The sequence below is a fragment of the Astatotilapia calliptera genome, chromosome 16, assembly GCF_900246225.1.
Source record: "Astatotilapia calliptera chromosome 16, fAstCal1.2, whole genome shotgun sequence".
Classification (NCBI taxonomy): Eukaryota; Metazoa; Chordata; class Actinopteri; order Cichliformes; family Cichlidae; genus Astatotilapia; species Astatotilapia calliptera.
The window spans coordinates 25,043,191-25,061,132 of record NC_039317.1 but is presented as its reverse complement, the minus strand read 5'-3'; the positions used below and the strand labels follow the sequence as shown (position 1 = coordinate 25,061,132).

Here is a 17,942-nt window from a genome sequence, read left to right as displayed (position 1 = left end):
GAGAAACAGGTTTACCTTTTAGGTGACATGAATGAGTTGAAGGGAAGATATGAACTGTTTCTGAGAGACAAATAACACCAGGATACGAGCTGACAGCTGGTAACAGTGCAGGGGCGGGTGTAGCAAAGTTTTGCCAGGGGCCAGGGAAAGGGAGGCACAAAGAAATACTTTCTTATTCTCATTTAAAATGTCTCGCTTTTAATAAATAATTATCTGATTCTTACAACAAACATTACATCATCTGATGTAAAATGTATAGAAATCAATTATTGTACATAGTAATGTTTTTCAGGGTCCCATCATAATTTCTTCAGAAGTAGCTAAGTATATGATGCCAGTATTTGCCCACATTTTCTAGATTCTGTACCAGTACTGTGTGTAAAATGCCATCAAAAAGTCAATTAAGTTTTATTCTTTCTTACCTGTGCAGAGAATAGGCTTCTCTGTCTTAATTTCAGGTTTCCACCATGTGTTGTAGATAGTTCAGGAGGTTAACTCGACCAAGCAGTCTTTGGGTTTTGGCTAAATACTGTTTAGAATACCAGAATAGGGAGGATGGTGTAGGTTTAAGTTTATTAGATTGATACATATATACCAACAAGACTGTGTCCATCACTGGAACAACAATTTTTGTTTTCATTCAAAGGCTTTATGGTTTTTCCTATAATACCTGGTGCGCCAGTCTCTAGTCAAAATGCCCGGGCCGATTTTTTGTCCCAGTCCAGCTCTGACTATAACCCACCCTCCCTCCAATCCAACGCCTCCTCCCGTGCTTACTTCCCATCCGATGTGGACAGCGGATCAGCTGGAGGCGCAATCGAAGATTGCAGCGATCCCAGATCCAGCTGTACACACTAGAATATTCTCGCATGTTGCTTGTCTGTGTTTTATTGTGTTATGGTGTGGTGATATCTTTGCATTTCTGGATTATCCTTTTGTGTTACACATTTCAATGTTTTTTTCCCTAGCTTACCTAGCCTGACCTGTCTCCCCAATGTGACGTTTGTGTATTGTATGTACGGTCGGCAAGGTCTGTCATCTCGGTTGTGGGCAACTGCAACCGAAAAATAAAAATGTCATTTCATCATATCATCGGGGAAGATCAGGGATGTATAGCAGCTTCAATCTTAAATCAGACAAGGATGGGACAACATTCCTCTCCCAAAAATCCAGCAGTTAGTCTCATCAGCCAAGATGTTTACAGACTGTTGTTAAAAGAAAAAGGGATGCTACACGATGGTAAAAATGGACTTGTCCCAACTTATTGCGGCCATCACATTAAAAATGATTGTTTTTCTTAAAAGGCTATGTTGTGAGTAAAATATGGGTTTGTGAGATTTGCAAATGATTGCATTCTCTTTTTATTTACATTTTGCACTGTGTTCGAACTTCAGAAATGTTGCTTTTAATTTTTTCTATGAACATGAAATTCATTTATGTATGATATTTCACCACTCCAGACCTAAATGTCTGTAGATTCAAATTCCATTTTGAAACACATAACAAACATTTAGAGAAACATGTAGGGACATTAGACTTTCCCTTAAAAACAACACAAATGTTATCTTCCTCTACAGTTCTGAAAAGCTTTGATATTATATTTTTTTATAAAGCAGCTTACTTAAAACAAATGTCAGAAACAGACAAAGACAAAACAAAGGAATGTATGCCATTGCCTCCAACCTTGACCCACCCACTTCATTTCTTCTCCTCTTTGCCGTTGCTATAAATGTTAGGCTTTTGTCTCTTTGAGCTGGGAGGGAGAGTAATGACTAAAATGTTGTGTTATAATGTCATTTGTTCTTCAGTTCAAATTAATTTCTCAGCTCAAATCTTGAACCTTATATAAAACAGTTTATGTTTATTATTTCACTGCTTATGTAAACATTTTGTCACGGGTGTCACACCTGTTGAGAATGAATGTGTCATAATGGCATAACAATTATTTGTAAAATAGCATTTAAACAATATAATAGACTTCTCTTGGGCATCTGATACCCATATCTATATCTTAAAGAACCACTGATAACATTATTATTGATTTTGTTCACTGTCTCATATTAAGCAGAAAATGAAAAACTCCAGTGAGATTGTGTCATTTGTGCTGTCTGCTTATGGAAATGTTGGGGATTTAAAATACCTGTATTTAACCATAATATTGTTTTGGTATGTCTCTATATGTGTGGCCAACATAGTTCTTATTGTGGTCATACATGTGGACAGAAGGCTGCATGAGCCAATGTATATACTGCTCAGCAATTTATGTGTGAATGAAATAAATGCCAGCACATCACTGTATCCTCTTTTGCTCTCACAGATGTATTCAGACAGTCATGAGGTGACCCTGCCATGGTGTTATCTGCAGATGTGTTGTTTGTACACAAGTGCACCTGCTGAGTTTTGGAGTTTAGCAGCCATGGCCTATGACAGATATATTTCAATCTGTCATCCATTACGTTATAATGTCATTATGAACACAGAGAGAGTGCTTAAGATCATTCTGCTTGTGTGGGTTTTTTAATTTCTTATTTTTATACTCTCATTTTCTTTCATCTTCAGTTTGCAGTTTTGTGGAAATATTGTTGACAATGTGTATTGTGAGCACCAATTAATAATTAGACTTTCATGTTCAGTTTCAGTCCAAAGCTCTATATCTATCATATTCTTTGTCATAATGAGTATTTTCATACCATTCAGTCTCATTTCAGTCTCTTATGTGAAAATTTTGACAGTCTGTCGAAAAACATCCACAGAAAACAAGCAGAAAGCCATGACGACATGCACCCCTCAGATCGTCTCTGTGTCCAACCTGTTTGTTGGCTGTATTTTTCACTCTATTAACTTCAGGCTTTTAATAAGTCAGGTACCAGATGAAGTCAATATCATTTTACCTATGTATATGCTCATTTGTCAACCAATGCTCACCCCTTTTATGTATGGATTTAATTTGCCAAAGATAAGGCAATCATGTAAAAGGTTTCTGTTTAAGAGAAAGTAAATGTCTTTGTTCAGCAAAAGACAGTCTTGAAGCCTCTCTGCTGTCTGGTGAAGAAACATTAGGCAACGGGCGTATGGTTTGTAGACATGAAGAAAATAAAATCTGGTAAGTCATATATTTTAATTTCTAAAATGCTGATGTCATTGAAAGTTGTATTGCTTTTTTTTTTTTTAAAGTAACCCTATAACATGTAATTTCCTCTTTTCTCCTGAGATAATCAGCTTTCAGTGAAAGGCTAATGTTATTATTCTGACACCCAAATCAATGTATTAAACACACTTGTATGAATAAAATGGTTGGTTTTTTTCAATAATTTAGTTAAAAGTTATAAGTTTAGTAGTTTAGAATAAACCATCAGGCTCATTCAACAACCTAACCCTCAAAAGCATGACGTTTCCCTCAGGCACTAAAACAGATTTTTGTTCATTACACTGTCATCAAAAGGATTTGTGTTTCTCTCCCAAGTGTTTCTCTGCTACAACAAACTTGATTAGTGATCATCAAGTTATTAGGCAGGTGAAAGGTGATGATCAAGGTGGCTAGATCATTTAAATAAGGCATATTAGAACAAGGTTTAGAGTTCATAAGAGAAACTCCATTCATTTTAGGAGCACTGAATAGTGGCCTATATCAGCATTCATATCACCTAACATACATTTATACCAATTTACATGAGATAATCGTGAGCTTTTATTAAAGAGTGTCATTGTACAGTTTGAGTCTTCTCCTCAATAAGACGAATGAATGTAATGAGAGAGAAAGTGAGTAAGATTAGATCCCTCAAACAGGTTTGAAGAACAGTTAGGGATCAGGAGTCAGTTCAAGGTCTTACATATTTGACACAATTGGGTAAGCAATAGTGTGTGGATAAAAATGATGATCCATACACATGTGCAGGTCTGTGTGTGTCGGGAGCTGGGAGAAGACTTAATGAAGAGAGATGTAAGGCACCAGGATGCAACAATACTTCAAAGTTAAATGACAGAAATGTAACCAGAGAAAAGGTTCAGGTTCAATCGGGAAGAAAGTAATTAATCTCCCTTACCACATAGTAAATAAGAAGTCTTTTATATTTGATTTGACTAGTGCTGAATTCAAATGTTAATGGCTGAGGCATTTACTTGAGTCATTTTCTGTCTGATTGCCGGTGATGCCTGAACATAGCTACATGGCTGTTTGAGCTCTGCTGTCTTCCTAGAGCTACTGTTACTGTCGCTTAAATAGCTTTCTTACATAATTTCCTTAGGGATTAATAAAGTATTCTGATTCTGATTCTAAATATACATTAACAACATTTAGGCTAGCTTTAGCATCATCAGAATTGCAACACTTATCATAACTCGGTGAACTAAACAGAATCTTACCTCTGATAAAATATTTACTGTAAACATGAGTGACTGCCATTCTTTGCCGTTCCTTGGTTTTGCACTGATTATTATATCTGATAGTCCAGTAATTGTCTAGCATTTTGACTAAATTAAACTCAAAGATTTTCAAGGCATGGCTGTAGGGCAGCAGGGGAGAGTATTGTTTTGCCCTCCTGGTGAGCAATTCCCTGTAGCTCTGACATCACATGAGAATTATGAATTGTCCTACTTGGAGACTTCAGAGCTCTCATTGGCAACAACAGGTAAAACTGGAGAGGTGTGATTAGGAGGAATGGCCTGCCTGACCCAAACTTTAGTGGTGTCCTATTGTTGGACTTCTTTGCAAATCACAACTTTTCCATAACGAAGTTCGCAGTTGAGGTGCTGTTGACATTAGTTGAGGATATCGCAAGGCGCTGGATGAAATACTTCAAGGATCTCTATAATTCCACTACCACACCTTCCATTGCGGAACCTGAGTCTGGAGATGAGGGTGGCAGCTCACCTATCACTAGTGGTTAGGTCACTGAGGTAGTTAATTAATATCTGGTATAGTCCCCTGATGAGATTCGCCCCTTAGTTCCTTAAGGTCCTGGATGTTGTTGGGCTTTCTTGGTTGACACGCCTCTGCTGCATTCCATGTAGATCTGGGGTAGTGCTTCTGGATTGGCAGATTGGAGCTGTGATTCTGATCTTTAAGAAGACAGACTGGAGGGTGTGTTCTAAATATAGATGGATCACACCTAAACTAATGGTATGTCAGGCAGTAATGCCTAGCCGAAAGTCCCAGGTATTTTCCTAGTGACCACTGTGAAAGGGGCAAGACTGGAGGATAGCCAGGAAAGACTGGATGTGTGAGTCTAGTCCTCTAACCCACTAGTCCTATAAAGACCCGGGCTGACCTGGACAAGAAATGGTAATAAGGCACTCCAAGAGCACATGGGTTAAGGGACTGTGAATACACCAGAATAAAAGCAACTGCAAGTAAAGGGGCCAGCAGTACCACTGCACTACATTAGAATGTCAGATAAGTGAAACTCATAGCCTGGTTTTAAACCACAGCATAAGAGGATCGACCCCTATGAAAAGACCATTGAGGGAACAGTTCACCCTGCCCGGGATAGGGTTACCAGGGCTCTGCCCTGGAACCAGGCCGGGGAGGGTTCCCGAGGGCGAGCGTCTGGTGGCCGGGACTTAGTCCATGGGGCCTGGCCAGGCACAGCCCAAAAAAGGGACATGGGCCCATCTTCCTGCAGGCCCACCACCCGCAGGAGCCACCGTAGGAGTCGGGTGCAATGTGAGCCGGGCGGCGGCCAGGAGCGGAGGTCCTGGCGGACCGATCCCAGGCTACCAAGACTGGCAATTGGGACATGGAATGTCACCTCTCTGGTGGAGAAGGAGCCTGAGCTGGTGCGTGAGGTTGTGAGGTACCGGCTAGTTATAGTCGGGCTCACCTCAAAGCATGGCCTGGGCTCTGGAAGCAGTCTCCTGGAGAGGGGCTGGACTCTGTCTCAGTCCGGAGTTGCACCTGGTGAGAGGCGTTGGGCTGGGGTGGGTATCTGGGTATCCCCTCTGCTTGCTGCTGGTATGTTGGGGTTTCTCCCAGTGGATGAGAGGGTTTGTTCCCTTCACCTTCAGGTCAGGGAACGGGTCCTGACCGTCATCTGTGCTTATGCACCGAGCTGCAGTTCAGAGTACCCAGCCTTCTTGGAGTCGCTGGGTGGGGCACTGGAGGGTGGTCCTCCTGGGGACTCTGTTGTCCTACTGGGGGACTTCAATGCTCATGTGAGCAACAACAGTGAGACCTGGAAGGGCGTGATTGGGAGAATCCCAATCACGAATCTGAACCCGGGCGGTGTTTTGCTATTGGACTTCTGTGCAAACCACAGTTTGGCCATAACAAACATCATGTTCGAACATAAGAGTGTCCATAAGTGCACGTGGCACCAGGACACTCGAGGTCACAGGTCGATGATCGATTTTGTAATCGTATCACCAGACCTGAGGCCATATGTTTTGGACACTCGGGTAAAGAGAGGGGCTGAGCTGTCAACTGATCACCACCTGGTGGTGAGTTGAATCAGGTGGTAAGGGAGGACGTTGGACAGACCTGGCACGCCCAAAGGTACAGTGAGGGTGTGCTGGGAACGTCTAGCAGAGGCCTCGGACCTCGAGATCGTCAACTCACACCTCCAGCAGAGCTTCAACAGCATTCCGAGGGAGACTGGGGACATTGAGTAGTAGTAGGTGCCTGTTGTGGTGGTAATCCCCGAACCAAATAGTGGACACCAGAGGTGAGGGGAGCCACCAAGCTGAAGAAGGAGTCCTACCGGGCTTGGTTAGCCTGTGGGACTCCGGAGGCAGCTACTGCCACGGTCACCGGGTCAATCCCCAAGCTCTCTGTCCTGGTCGTTGTGTCCTTGGGCAAGACACTTTACCCTACCGCCTACTGGTGTTGGCCAGAGGGGCCGATGGCGCGATATGGCAGCCTCGCTTCTGTCAGTCTGCCCCAGGGCAGCTGTGGCTACAACTGTAGCTTGCCTCCACCAGTGTGTGAATGTGTGAGTGAATGAATAGTGGCATTGTAAAGCGCTTTGGGTGCCTTGAAAAGCGCTATATAAATCCAATCCATTATTATTATCATTACTGATAGGCCAAGCGGAATGCAGCGTGGGTGGTGACCGGGGTGGTGGTCCCCATCTTTAAAAAAGGGGACCGGAGGGTGTGTCCCAAATACAGGGGAATCACACTCCCTAGCCTCCCTGGGAAAGTCTATGCCAGGGTGCTGGGGAGGAGAGTCCGTCTGTTAGTCAAACCTTGGATACAGGAGGAATAATGTGGTTTTCGTCCTGATCGTGGAACACTGGACCAGCTCTTTATTCTCTCGAGGATACTTGAGGGTGCATGGGAGTTTGCCCAACCAGTCTACATTTGTTTTGTGGACTTGGAGAAGGCATTCGACCGTTTCCCTTGGTGGGTCCTGTGGGGGGTTTTCCGGGAGTATGGGGTGTCTGGCCCATTGCTACGGGCCATTCAGTCCTTACATGACTGTTGCAAGAGCTTGGTCCGCATAGCCGGAATTAAGTCGGACTTGTTCCTGGTGGGTGACAGGCCTGCCAATGCTGCCCTTTATTACCGATTCTGTTCATAATTTTTATGGACAGAATTTCTAGGCGTAGCCAAGTGGCAGAAGGCTTTCGCTTCAGTGGTCTTAGGATCTCATCTCTGCTTTTTGCAGATGATGTGGTCCAGTTGGCTTCATCAAATGTTGGCCTCCAGCTCGCCTTGGAACGGTTCGCAGCCGAGTGTGAAGCGGCGGGAATGAGAATCAGCACCTCCAAATCTGAGGCCATGGTCCTCAGCCGGAAAAGGGTGGAGTGCCCACTCTGGGTCAGGGACGAGACCCTGACCCAAGTGAAGGAGGTAAAGTATCTCAGGGTCTTGTTCACGAGTGATGGGAGAAGGGAGCGAGAGATCAACAGATGATTGGTGCGGCAGCTGCAGCGATGCAGACGCTGTACCGGTCTGTTGTGGTGAAGAGAGAGCTGAGTGTAAAAGCGAAGCTCTCAATTTACCGGTCGATCTATGCCCCTACCCTCACCTATGGTCACAAGCTGTGGGTAGTGACCGAAAGAACAAGATCGCGAATACAAACGGCAGAAATGGGCTTCCACCAAAGGGTGGCTGGCCTCTCCCTTAGAGATAGGGTGAGAAGTTCGGCCATTTGGGAGGGGTTCAGCGTAGAGTCGCTGCTCCGCCACATCAAAAGGAGCCAGTTGAGGTGGTTCAGGCATCTGACAATGATGCCTCCTGGGCGCCTCACAGGCGAGGTTTTCCGGGCATGTCCCACCGGGAGGAGGCCCCGGGACAGACCCAGGACACGCTGTAGAGATATCTCTCAGCTGGCCTGGGAACGCCTTGGTGTTCCCCCCGGATAAGCTGGAGGAGGAGGCTGGGGAGAGGGAGGTCTGGGCATCTCTGCTTGGGCTGCTGCCCTACCCGGACCCGGATAAGCGGAAGAAGATGGATGGATGGTGTCACGTCCGGTGTGGCAGACGTGTGGAGTTGTAGAAAGGACCCAAAAGGCGGCAGCTCTGGTGCAGGTGAGTATTTATTTACAGGAGTGGGTACAAACAGCAATGGTGGGTGAACATGAAACTGGAAAACCTAAACTGGGTAAAACTAACAAAACAAACCAGAAACGAAGTTGCAGGGAGGTCCGGGGAAATACATATGGAGAGATGCAGGGAGACCAAGGGGAAACAACACAGACGAACCAGCAACGACTAAGACAGAAGACAAGACTTAAAAACACTCAGAGAACACAGGGAGATCACACACAGGTGGGGGACACAGCTGGGAGTGATAAACGTGACGAGACTCGGGAGGCAAACTGAAAACACTCACATAAGAAGCAGACCTACAAAATAAAACAGGAAAGACATACACGCAATGACACAACACACAAACTTCACACAGACTGGGGAACACATAGGAACATGTAGAGCTGGGCGATATAAGATTTTTTCATATCACGATATGTTTTTTTCATTTCAGGCGATAACGATATCTATCACGATATAAGCCAAATAACTATATTTGTAAGATTTAAATGTGCCGTTGCTCACAAGTAAAATGTGAAATAATCAGCAGCTTGTTTTTATTTAAATATTTATTTCCCATAATAAGTTCAACAGGGTAGATGTACTTAACCCTTTACAGCTGATCGGAGCGGGCACGCTCTGTTTTGCGTAACTATTTTTAAATCCCGGTAGCACTGCAACCACGTAAGCTAGCGCAAAAATTTTTTTTGCATATGAAACCGGAGGAGTTGTACTTACATCTTATGCCATCAGCTTGTCCTAGGTCACGGTTTCCTTCCACATAAAGCTTTGTAAAAACTGCATAAAAAGCGCTTGCAGGAACAAAAACATAATATTCCAGAAACACGCTTTACCGATCCAATCAGCTGGTCATAACACTTCCTACGTTGGAATAGACATCAGCGCAAACTTTTGCATTTCCGCCATTACTTGCCCGAAACCGGAAGTGACGTCATTTTCGCGGAAATGTAGTCTTTTTTACTATCAGGGCCTCAGGGCCTATACTCGTCTTTTTAAAAGTTATCTTTGACTTTATGACTTTCTGTGTCGTTTCTGGGATGCTTAGGACTCATATTGCACTGCTGGAAATAGTTTATTTTGATGCATATGCTGCTTTTTTGCAAATTTGCAGTATAATATTTATTTTCGTTTTTCCTGCAGTGTATAGAAATTGGTGTATTTCAAAAATAAAACTATGAAGACACTCAAAATAAATTTCCTGTGGTGGGAAACTATTTTGTGCAACTTTTTTGTATTTACAGTTTTGAGGGATAAGCCTCTTAAATTTCTCTAACTACAAATATATGTTAAAAAATCAAAAACGATTTTCAATTTTTTTGTAGTTTATTGCACTTTTTTGCAATTTATGTAATTACTATGCACTTAATGAATACATATTATTAAAATCTGGGCTATAATGGTTGTATTGATGTATAGCAACTTGAAATGCTCCCAAAAATGGCTCCACAGCATGTAAAAATATGATATAAGCTCTGGCGGACTTGGTTCTATGGTAGGTCTTAAAGGGTTAAGGAACATGAGACTTTTTCAGATAAATAAAGGCAAATATGGCAAACTACACAAAAGGCAGCCGCTGAAGCATTTAAGTTTCAAAATAGAACAAACAAAACAGACTACTAAATTGTCAATTCCACTTAGAAACAAAATATTAATTCTAAAAATAAATCTTAGTTTGTTTTACAGAAGATCAGACAAAATTGACTAACTTTTGTCAATATCAAATAAAATGAGAACTAAAAGGAAATTCTCACTCTCTCCTTGTTGTATAGCTTAGCTTTTCAAACAGTTACTTTAGTCTGATAAAAGCCGAATGACGAATTAGCACTTCCAGTCAGAGATTGAGCATGCACCGCTTTATTGTATTTCCAGACTTGCTTTCGGCACGCGCTACTCTGTTTTTGTCAGACTTGAAATAGCTGAAATACCTTCACACTACGGAACTTCTGTGGCTCTTCCATTTGACAATCTCTCCGGCGTTGGAACCATCATCTGTTTTCTCTTCGGTAACCTTCGGTCACGCTCGGTTGATCTTTCTCTAGTCGGCGCACTCATTTCCTCCATTACCGGGCGGCACAGCGGCTGGTTGCTTCCCAAACAAATACACATGTGCGGCACGTAACAAGTCACGTGACGTGACGCTGCGGCTGTGATTGGTTCAGCTCTGCGCTACTTAATTTGGATTGGCTGTTGTTCTTCTTTTTTTTTTAAGAGGACAAGAGAGACGAGGCCTATCGCAATAGTTTAACTTTTCTATCGAGGAAAAGTTATTTCGCAATACATATCGTTATCGTTCTATCGCCCAGCTCTAGGAACATGAAAACAAAACCCAGAATAATAATTACTAAAACATAAACACGGAGTCACAAACTCCGGATCATGACAGATGGATGGATAAGAGGATCCAGTATTGCTGATGGCAGGCAGTCTGCGCCTCTGAAGGTAGCATCATAGTAAACACACTGTGGTGTGATAGAGACACGGCGGGTTCAGAGATCATTATTTTGAGCCATTTTATTTACTGTGGCTGCAGCTACCAAACTGCCAGCCGCACATTCATCACACCACAACGCTTCTCAACCCCTGCTTCCCCTTGTTTTTAAACACAGCAGCCATGATTGCGGATGCCATGCAGGTGCGTCCACCCAACCAGCTTCCAACCCAGCGACAGGACCACACCTCCGGTGGTGGCGGCAATGCTGGTCTGGAGGCCGGCCATGCCTCCAGCGGTGGCGGTGATGCTGGTCCGGAGGCCGGCCACCTGGCGAGCAGGTACGACCCTGCAGGCCCTGCTCAAGGGCGGCTGGGCCGTCAGCCGTCGCTCCAGAACAGCTCGCGCTTCGAACTCGGACCCATATTGAGCAGGCTCCACTTGGACGGGGACCTCCGTCTCCCCACATGGTTCCTCCACCACTCCTGGCTCGAGCGGACCCTTGTGCACCTCCTTCATCTCCTGCTGGAGCAGCTCCTCCACCTCCAGCAGGCAAGGACCCTCTCACACCTCATCTACCTTTGGCTGGAGCAGCTCCTCCACCGTTCCCGACTGGAGCAGCACCTCACCCAGCTGTCCCCCCTCCTCCAGCTACCGTGTTGCCCCACGCGGCTCCTCCGTCACTTCCCCACAGTCAGGATACACCGGTGGGGGTGGCGGCAGCGTTGTTGATCAGGCTTGGAGCAGCATTGTCAGGTTCGCCATTCTCTCCAGGTGACGCTCGGTCTGGTCCCGCAGCTCTTCCCAATGACGGCGCGCCTCCGCCGCCTGCTCGCGCTGGGTGGCCACCAGTTCGGCCACCATCTCAGCCAGCTTCCCCCTTTCCTGGCTCTGGCATGGACACACTGTGCCGCGTCCTGGGTTTCGACACCACTGTGGTGTGGTAGAGACACGGCAGGTCCAGAGATCCTTATTTTGAGCCATTTTATTTACCACGGCTGCAGCTCACAAGCTGCCAGCTGCACATTCATCACACCACAACACTTCTCAACCCCTGCTTCCCCATGTTTTGAGTAGAAGCCAGGCCTTTAACTTCTATGGAAGGAGTTTTAAAAAAAGAGTCTGTTCAGGCTATAGAGTGTAGAGCAAATTTGAATATGCCGAAAGCAGGAGAAAGGAGAAAGAGAGGTGTACTTTCCAGTATGCAAGACAGCTCCTAAGTGTTAAGTACGGTTTATTTAATAAGCCCTTTTCATAGACAAGCAGTCACACAGCACTATACACAAAGGCTAAAATAAACAAAGCATTAGGCACCAAAATAGTATATATAGACAATACAAAAGGTTAAATGTAAATGAAAGTTTTAAGATTTAAAAAAAAAATCAACAGAAGACTTGTTTAAAGAGAATCATTCAACCAAACGTAGTTGTGGTGGTAGACTGTTCAGCTGATGAGATAGGATTGTAGAGAAAATTTTGAATTTCCTTTAACATTCACACAAGTTATTTAAGTTATCTTCTCTGCAGTTTTGAACACTTGTAGTAACTAATGAAAACCATGTTTTGATGTTAGAATTTTATAAGAATTTTTTTAAACTAAAAGAACATCATAAATGTTGGACAAATGAAAGAATGCCATTCTCCCTGACCTTGGTCCTGAAGTTAAGACCCACCCATTCCATTTAGTCTTTTCTGCACTGCAGCTATAAATGTTAGCTTTTTCCTCATTCAGCTGGAGGGAGTATAATGAGTACAATGTCACGTATTCTTCAGTTCAAATGAATCTCTAGCCTAGAATCTTGAACTTTGTAAAGTATAAAATTGTTCTTTGATTGCTTTGAGTGCACATTTTATCACAGGTATCACATCTGCTGACAAGGAATATGTTATACTGACACAACATTTATTTTCAAATCAGTATTTAATTGATATAATAGAAACTTTGCTCAGCCACTGGGATCTCGTACTCTAATATCTAAAAGTACTATTGATCATTTTTTACATATATATCTTGTTCACTATCTTATGTTCAGCAGAAAATGGGAAATTCAAGTGAGATTGAAGTTGTGTCATTTGTGCTGGCTGCTTATGCAAATATTGGAGCTTTAAAATATATGTATTTTGTCATAATGTTGTTCTGGTACCTCTCTATATGTGTTGCCAACACAGTTGTTATTGTGGTCATACAAGTGGACAGAAGGCTACATGAGCCAATGTATATACTGCTTTGCAGTTTATGTGTGAATGAAATAAACAGCAGCACATCACTGTATCCTCTTCTGCTCTCACAGATGTTTTCAGACAGCCATGAGGTGACCGTGCCGTGGTGTTTTCTGCAGATGTGTTTTATGTACATAAGTGCACCTGCTGAGTTTTGGGGTTTAGCAGCCATGGCATATGACAGATATATCTCAATTTGCCATCCATTATGCTATAATGTCATTATGAATACAAAGAGAGTGTTTTTATTGATTCTGCTTGTGTGGATTTTTTCACTTGTTAGTTTTATACTCTCATTTTCTTTCATCTTTGGTTTGAAGTTTTGCAGAAATATTGTTGAAAATGTTTATTGTGACCACCAATTAATGATAAGACTTTCATGTTCAGTTTCAACCCAGAGCTATATATCTGAAATATTCTTTGCCATTGTGAGTATTTTCATCCCATTCACTCTCATTTCAGTCTCTTACTTTAAGATTTTGGCAGTTTGTCGAAAAACATCAATAGAAAACAAGCAGAAAGCCGTGACTACTTGCACTCCTCAGATTGTCTCTGTGTCCAACCTGTTTGTTGGCTGCATTTTTCACTCTATTGACTTTAGGTTTTTAATAGCTCGGGTACCGGACGAGGTCCGTATAATTTTACCTATGTATGTCCTCATTTGTCAACCAATGCTCACCCCGTTCCTGTATGGATTTAATTTGCCAAAGATAAGGCACTCATTTAAAAGGCTACTTTTTAAAAGAAAATAAATCACTTTCTTTAGCAAGAGACTGTTTTAGAGAACCTCTACTCTGTGGGAGAGTGATATTTAGCAATGATCTCATAGACATATTTTATTCATTTATTGATACATACAGCAAAAGCTCTTTACAGACTCAAATTTCCTCTTAACTCCTTTGGTGAAATGTTAATGGCACTATTCTTGCAAACAAAACATTTATGGGTATGCAAACAATGGGTTTGTTAAAATGAGAATTTATTTTGAAAATTTAGAAAAGGTAATCATGTAAAGGACTTCTGTTTACCAGAAAATACATCTCCTTGTTCAATATCTTTCCTGTGTGGTAGAATAACATTCAGCAATTATCTTATTGTTTGTGGACATGGCATGAAGAAAATAAAGCTTGCTGACTTCATATATTTGCATTAACATGATCTATTGTTTCATTTAGATTTTTTTTTTTTAAATCAACTTTTAACATGTAATATCCTCTTTTCTAGTGAGATTATCTATTTTTTCAGTGAAAGCAAATGTTATTATTCTTGCAAACAAAATATTATATTAAACACATATGAGTATAAATAGATGTTTTAAAATCTTGTCCTCTATGGAATTCCGATGTCATTGCTGTATATCATGGTGGTGTGGATCAGTGAATCGATGTCTCGTTCACTTTTGGCTTTTGGCACACAGCTTGATGTCATCCACTTGATGTCAACTCTGCTTCCTTGTCCCAACTCTGGTTAGCTGCTGACAGTCATTGTTTGGACATCACGGGGGCGATCGTGGCTCAAGAGTTGGGCGTTCGCCTTGTAATCGGAAGGTTGCCGGTTCGAGCCCCGGCTTGGACAGTCTCGGTCGTTGTGTCCTTGGGCAAGACACTTCACCCGTTGCCTACTGGTGTGGTCGGAGGCCCGGTGGCGCAGTGTCGCAGCCTCGCCTCTGTCAGTGCGCCCCAGGGCGGCTGTGGCTACGATGTAGCTTGCCATCACCTGTGTGTGAATGGGTGGATGACTGGATATGTAAAGCGCTTTGGGGTCCTTAGGGACTAGTAAAGCGCTATATAAATACAGGCCATTTACCATTTACCATCACTCAGGTAGCCAGCAATTTAAGGAGAACATACAACTAAACATGTTGCTCCTGCTCCGATTGGGGGGGCAGAAAATGCTGGAATCCAACATTGTTTTGCAAAGTTACACATCGATTCAATATTAATTTAGGTGATATCCAACTGCTGTAACCAGGTGTCATTACTACTGTAGTGAATTATAATTTTACGTTGGCTACACTACCTTCATCTGCACTGTCTGGCTAGCTATGGGTTTTCGAGAGTGTGAAGCCCGTGATCCTGGCCTGAGGGGCCGCAAACAGGCTATGTTTATTACAAATATTGTTAATACTAAAGGAGGCTGAGGAGTAACAAAACATCTGAGACAAATGAGCAGAAAGGTGCAGGAGGGACAGGTGAGGAGGCCATACTGCTAGCAAGTTGGCTACAAACTATGCTAAGCTAGCAAATCCCTAAAGCCACAGTAAATGAATACTGTGAAAATAACAGAGCATGTGCTTTCGATGAAGCACGTAATATTACACCATGAAATTACAGGCTATCTATTAGTTTTTAATTAAATTGGCTACACAAAAAACACCACTGTGTATTGTAACAGGAACAGGAAGTGATACTCTATGACAGAGAGCCAACAAACTTGACAGCACCGCCCAAAAGTCCAAGGTTTGCCCAAAGGTTGCATCATGCGCAGAGCAAAGTGACGTCAGAAGAGCAGCAGCCCTTGATGTTTTCAAAGGAAATAATGACCTCTCTAACCATGACTATCGAATTCAGCCCCACCCACTTCATTTCTTCTCCTGTGTGCCGCAGATATAAATGTTAACAGAGGCTTTTAGCTGGGAGGGAAGCAGCAGTATAATGTTATGTGTTATTGAAAGCTGATGAATCTATACATTTAAGTTTTAAACTGTTTGGTGTTTTTGATTTTTAATGTGCACATTTCAACACAGGTGGAACAGCTGCTGAAAAGGAATATGTCATGATGTGGTAACATGTATTTGTAAAACAGACCCTAAAGCAAAGATCATAAAATTTGCTCAGGTACTCTTTTTTTCATTTCTAAAAGGATCATACATAAGATTACAGATCTATCTTGCTTAATATATGATATGCAGAAAATGGAAAACTCCAGTGAGATTGTGTCATTTGTGTTGTCTGCTTATGGAAATGTTGGGGAGTTAAAATACTTGTATTTTGTAATAATATTGTTCTGGTACCTCTCTATATGTGTGGCCAACACAGTCCTTATTGTGGTCATACGTGTGGACATACAGCTGCATGAGCCAATGTATATACTGCTTTGTAATTTATGTGTGAATGAGATAAACATCAGCACATCACTGTATCCTCTTTTGCTCTCACAGATGTTTTCAGACAGGCATGAAGTGACTGTGCCGTGGTGTTTTCTGCAGATGTGTTTTATGTACACAAGTGCACCTGCTGAGTTTTGTAGTTTAGCAGCCATGTCTTATGACAGATATATCTCAATCTGTCATCCATTACGCTATAATGTCATTATGAACACAGAAAGAGTGTTTTTCATGATTCTGCTTGTGTGGATATATTCATTCCTGAGTGTAATACTATCATTCTCATTCGTCTTCAGTTTGAAGTTTTGTGGAAATAATATTGAAAATGTGTATTGTGACCACCAATTACTAATTCGACTTTCATGTTCACTTTCATTCCACAGCTTTATATCTGACATATTCTTTGTCTTTGTGAGTATTTTCATACCATTCAATCTTATTTCAGTCTCTTATGTGAAGATTTTGGCAATTTGTCGAAAAACATCCAGAGAAAACAAGCAGAAAGCCGTGACTACTTGCACCCCTCAGCTCGTCTCAGTGTCAAACCTGTTTGTCGGATGCATCTTTCAGTCTATTGATTCCAGCGTTATTGTTGCTCAGTTACCACATGAAGTCAATATCATTTTATCTATATATCTTTTCATTTGTCAGCCGATGCTGACCCCGTTTTTGTATGGATTTAATTTGCCAAAGATAAGGCAATCATGTAAAAGGTTTGTTTTTAAAAAGAAATAAATCACTTTGTTCACCAAAAAGGCTCTTTTAGAGCAGCGGTCCCCAACCCCCGGGCCACGGACCAGTACCGGTCCATGAGTCATTTGGTACTGGGCCGCGAGAGTTGAGGCTCAGGTGTGAAATGTATGGTTTTCAGGGTTTTTATCGGTTTTCAGCGTTATTTTGTTATCGTTTTTATCGTTAACTCGGTTTTCCTGCGTCTTTTCACGTGTGTTATGAATAAATCTTCTTTTTTTCGGTACCGGTACTAGTTTTATTTTGTTGTATTTATCCGCGACACCTTAAAGGCCGGTCCGTGGCGCAAAAAAGGTTGGAGACCGCTGTTTTAGAGCATCTCTGCTCTGTGGGAAAGTAATATTCACCAATCATCTGAAAGATTTAAAATGTAAAGAAAATAAAATCTGCTCACATCATATCATGTCATTTACGCAGTTTATATTGTAATTATTGCATTTTTAAAATTTGTTTTGCAGTAGCAGCATTTCAACATCTATTTTCTTTGTTACTCCTACACTCTAAAAAGTAATTCAGAGGCTTAGTAAATATCACTATAAATATAAGTTAGATGAGCCTGATAAAATCTATGAATATCCTTTTAGTAATTATTTGAGTTTGATAAGTTGAAATAAATGTCTAAAATGTTAACGTATGTGTTTGTGTTAAATTAAGGTATTCATTTACATTTATCTCAGACAAAAAAATTCAGTATGCAGTTCACAGAATACCTTCTTTGCATGAACTTAATATTTTTGTTTAAAATTGAATCAAAATATTTGACAAATAGGTATCTATACTCATCAGTATCCTATACTAAAATCATTAATTATTCAAATCAATATTATTTATTGTCAGCAACTACAACTGAAAAGTTTAAGTAAAACACAATAATATAGAGTAATTGAGTACCATGAGCCTTTTACATTGTTCTGTTCATTTTGTTTTTTAAATACTCTGAGCTTTTGTGT

The 17,942-nt window shown here is 41.9% G+C and overlaps 2 protein-coding genes and 1 pseudogene across 2 annotated transcripts; all 3 read left to right on the top strand.

The window, feature by feature from the left end:
- Positions 1–2,071: 2,071 nt before the first annotated feature.
- Positions 2,072–2,998, top strand: LOC113008523 (olfactory receptor 10A3-like; annotated as a pseudogene).
- A 9,957-nt stretch (positions 2,999–12,955) lies between these two features.
- Positions 12,956–13,888, top strand: LOC113007310 (putative gustatory receptor clone PTE01). Its single transcript, XM_026143741.1, has one exon. The coding sequence runs from the start codon at positions 12,956–12,958 to the stop codon at positions 13,886–13,888; it is 933 nt and encodes a 310-aa protein (XP_025999526.1).
- Positions 13,889–16,041: 2,153 nt separating this feature from the next.
- Positions 16,042–16,977, top strand: LOC113008382 (olfactory receptor 8I2-like). The gene has a single exon (XM_026145748.1). It carries the CDS (start codon positions 16,042–16,044, stop codon positions 16,975–16,977), a length of 936 nt encoding a protein of 311 aa, XP_026001533.1.
- Positions 16,978–17,942: the final 965 nt, after the last annotated feature.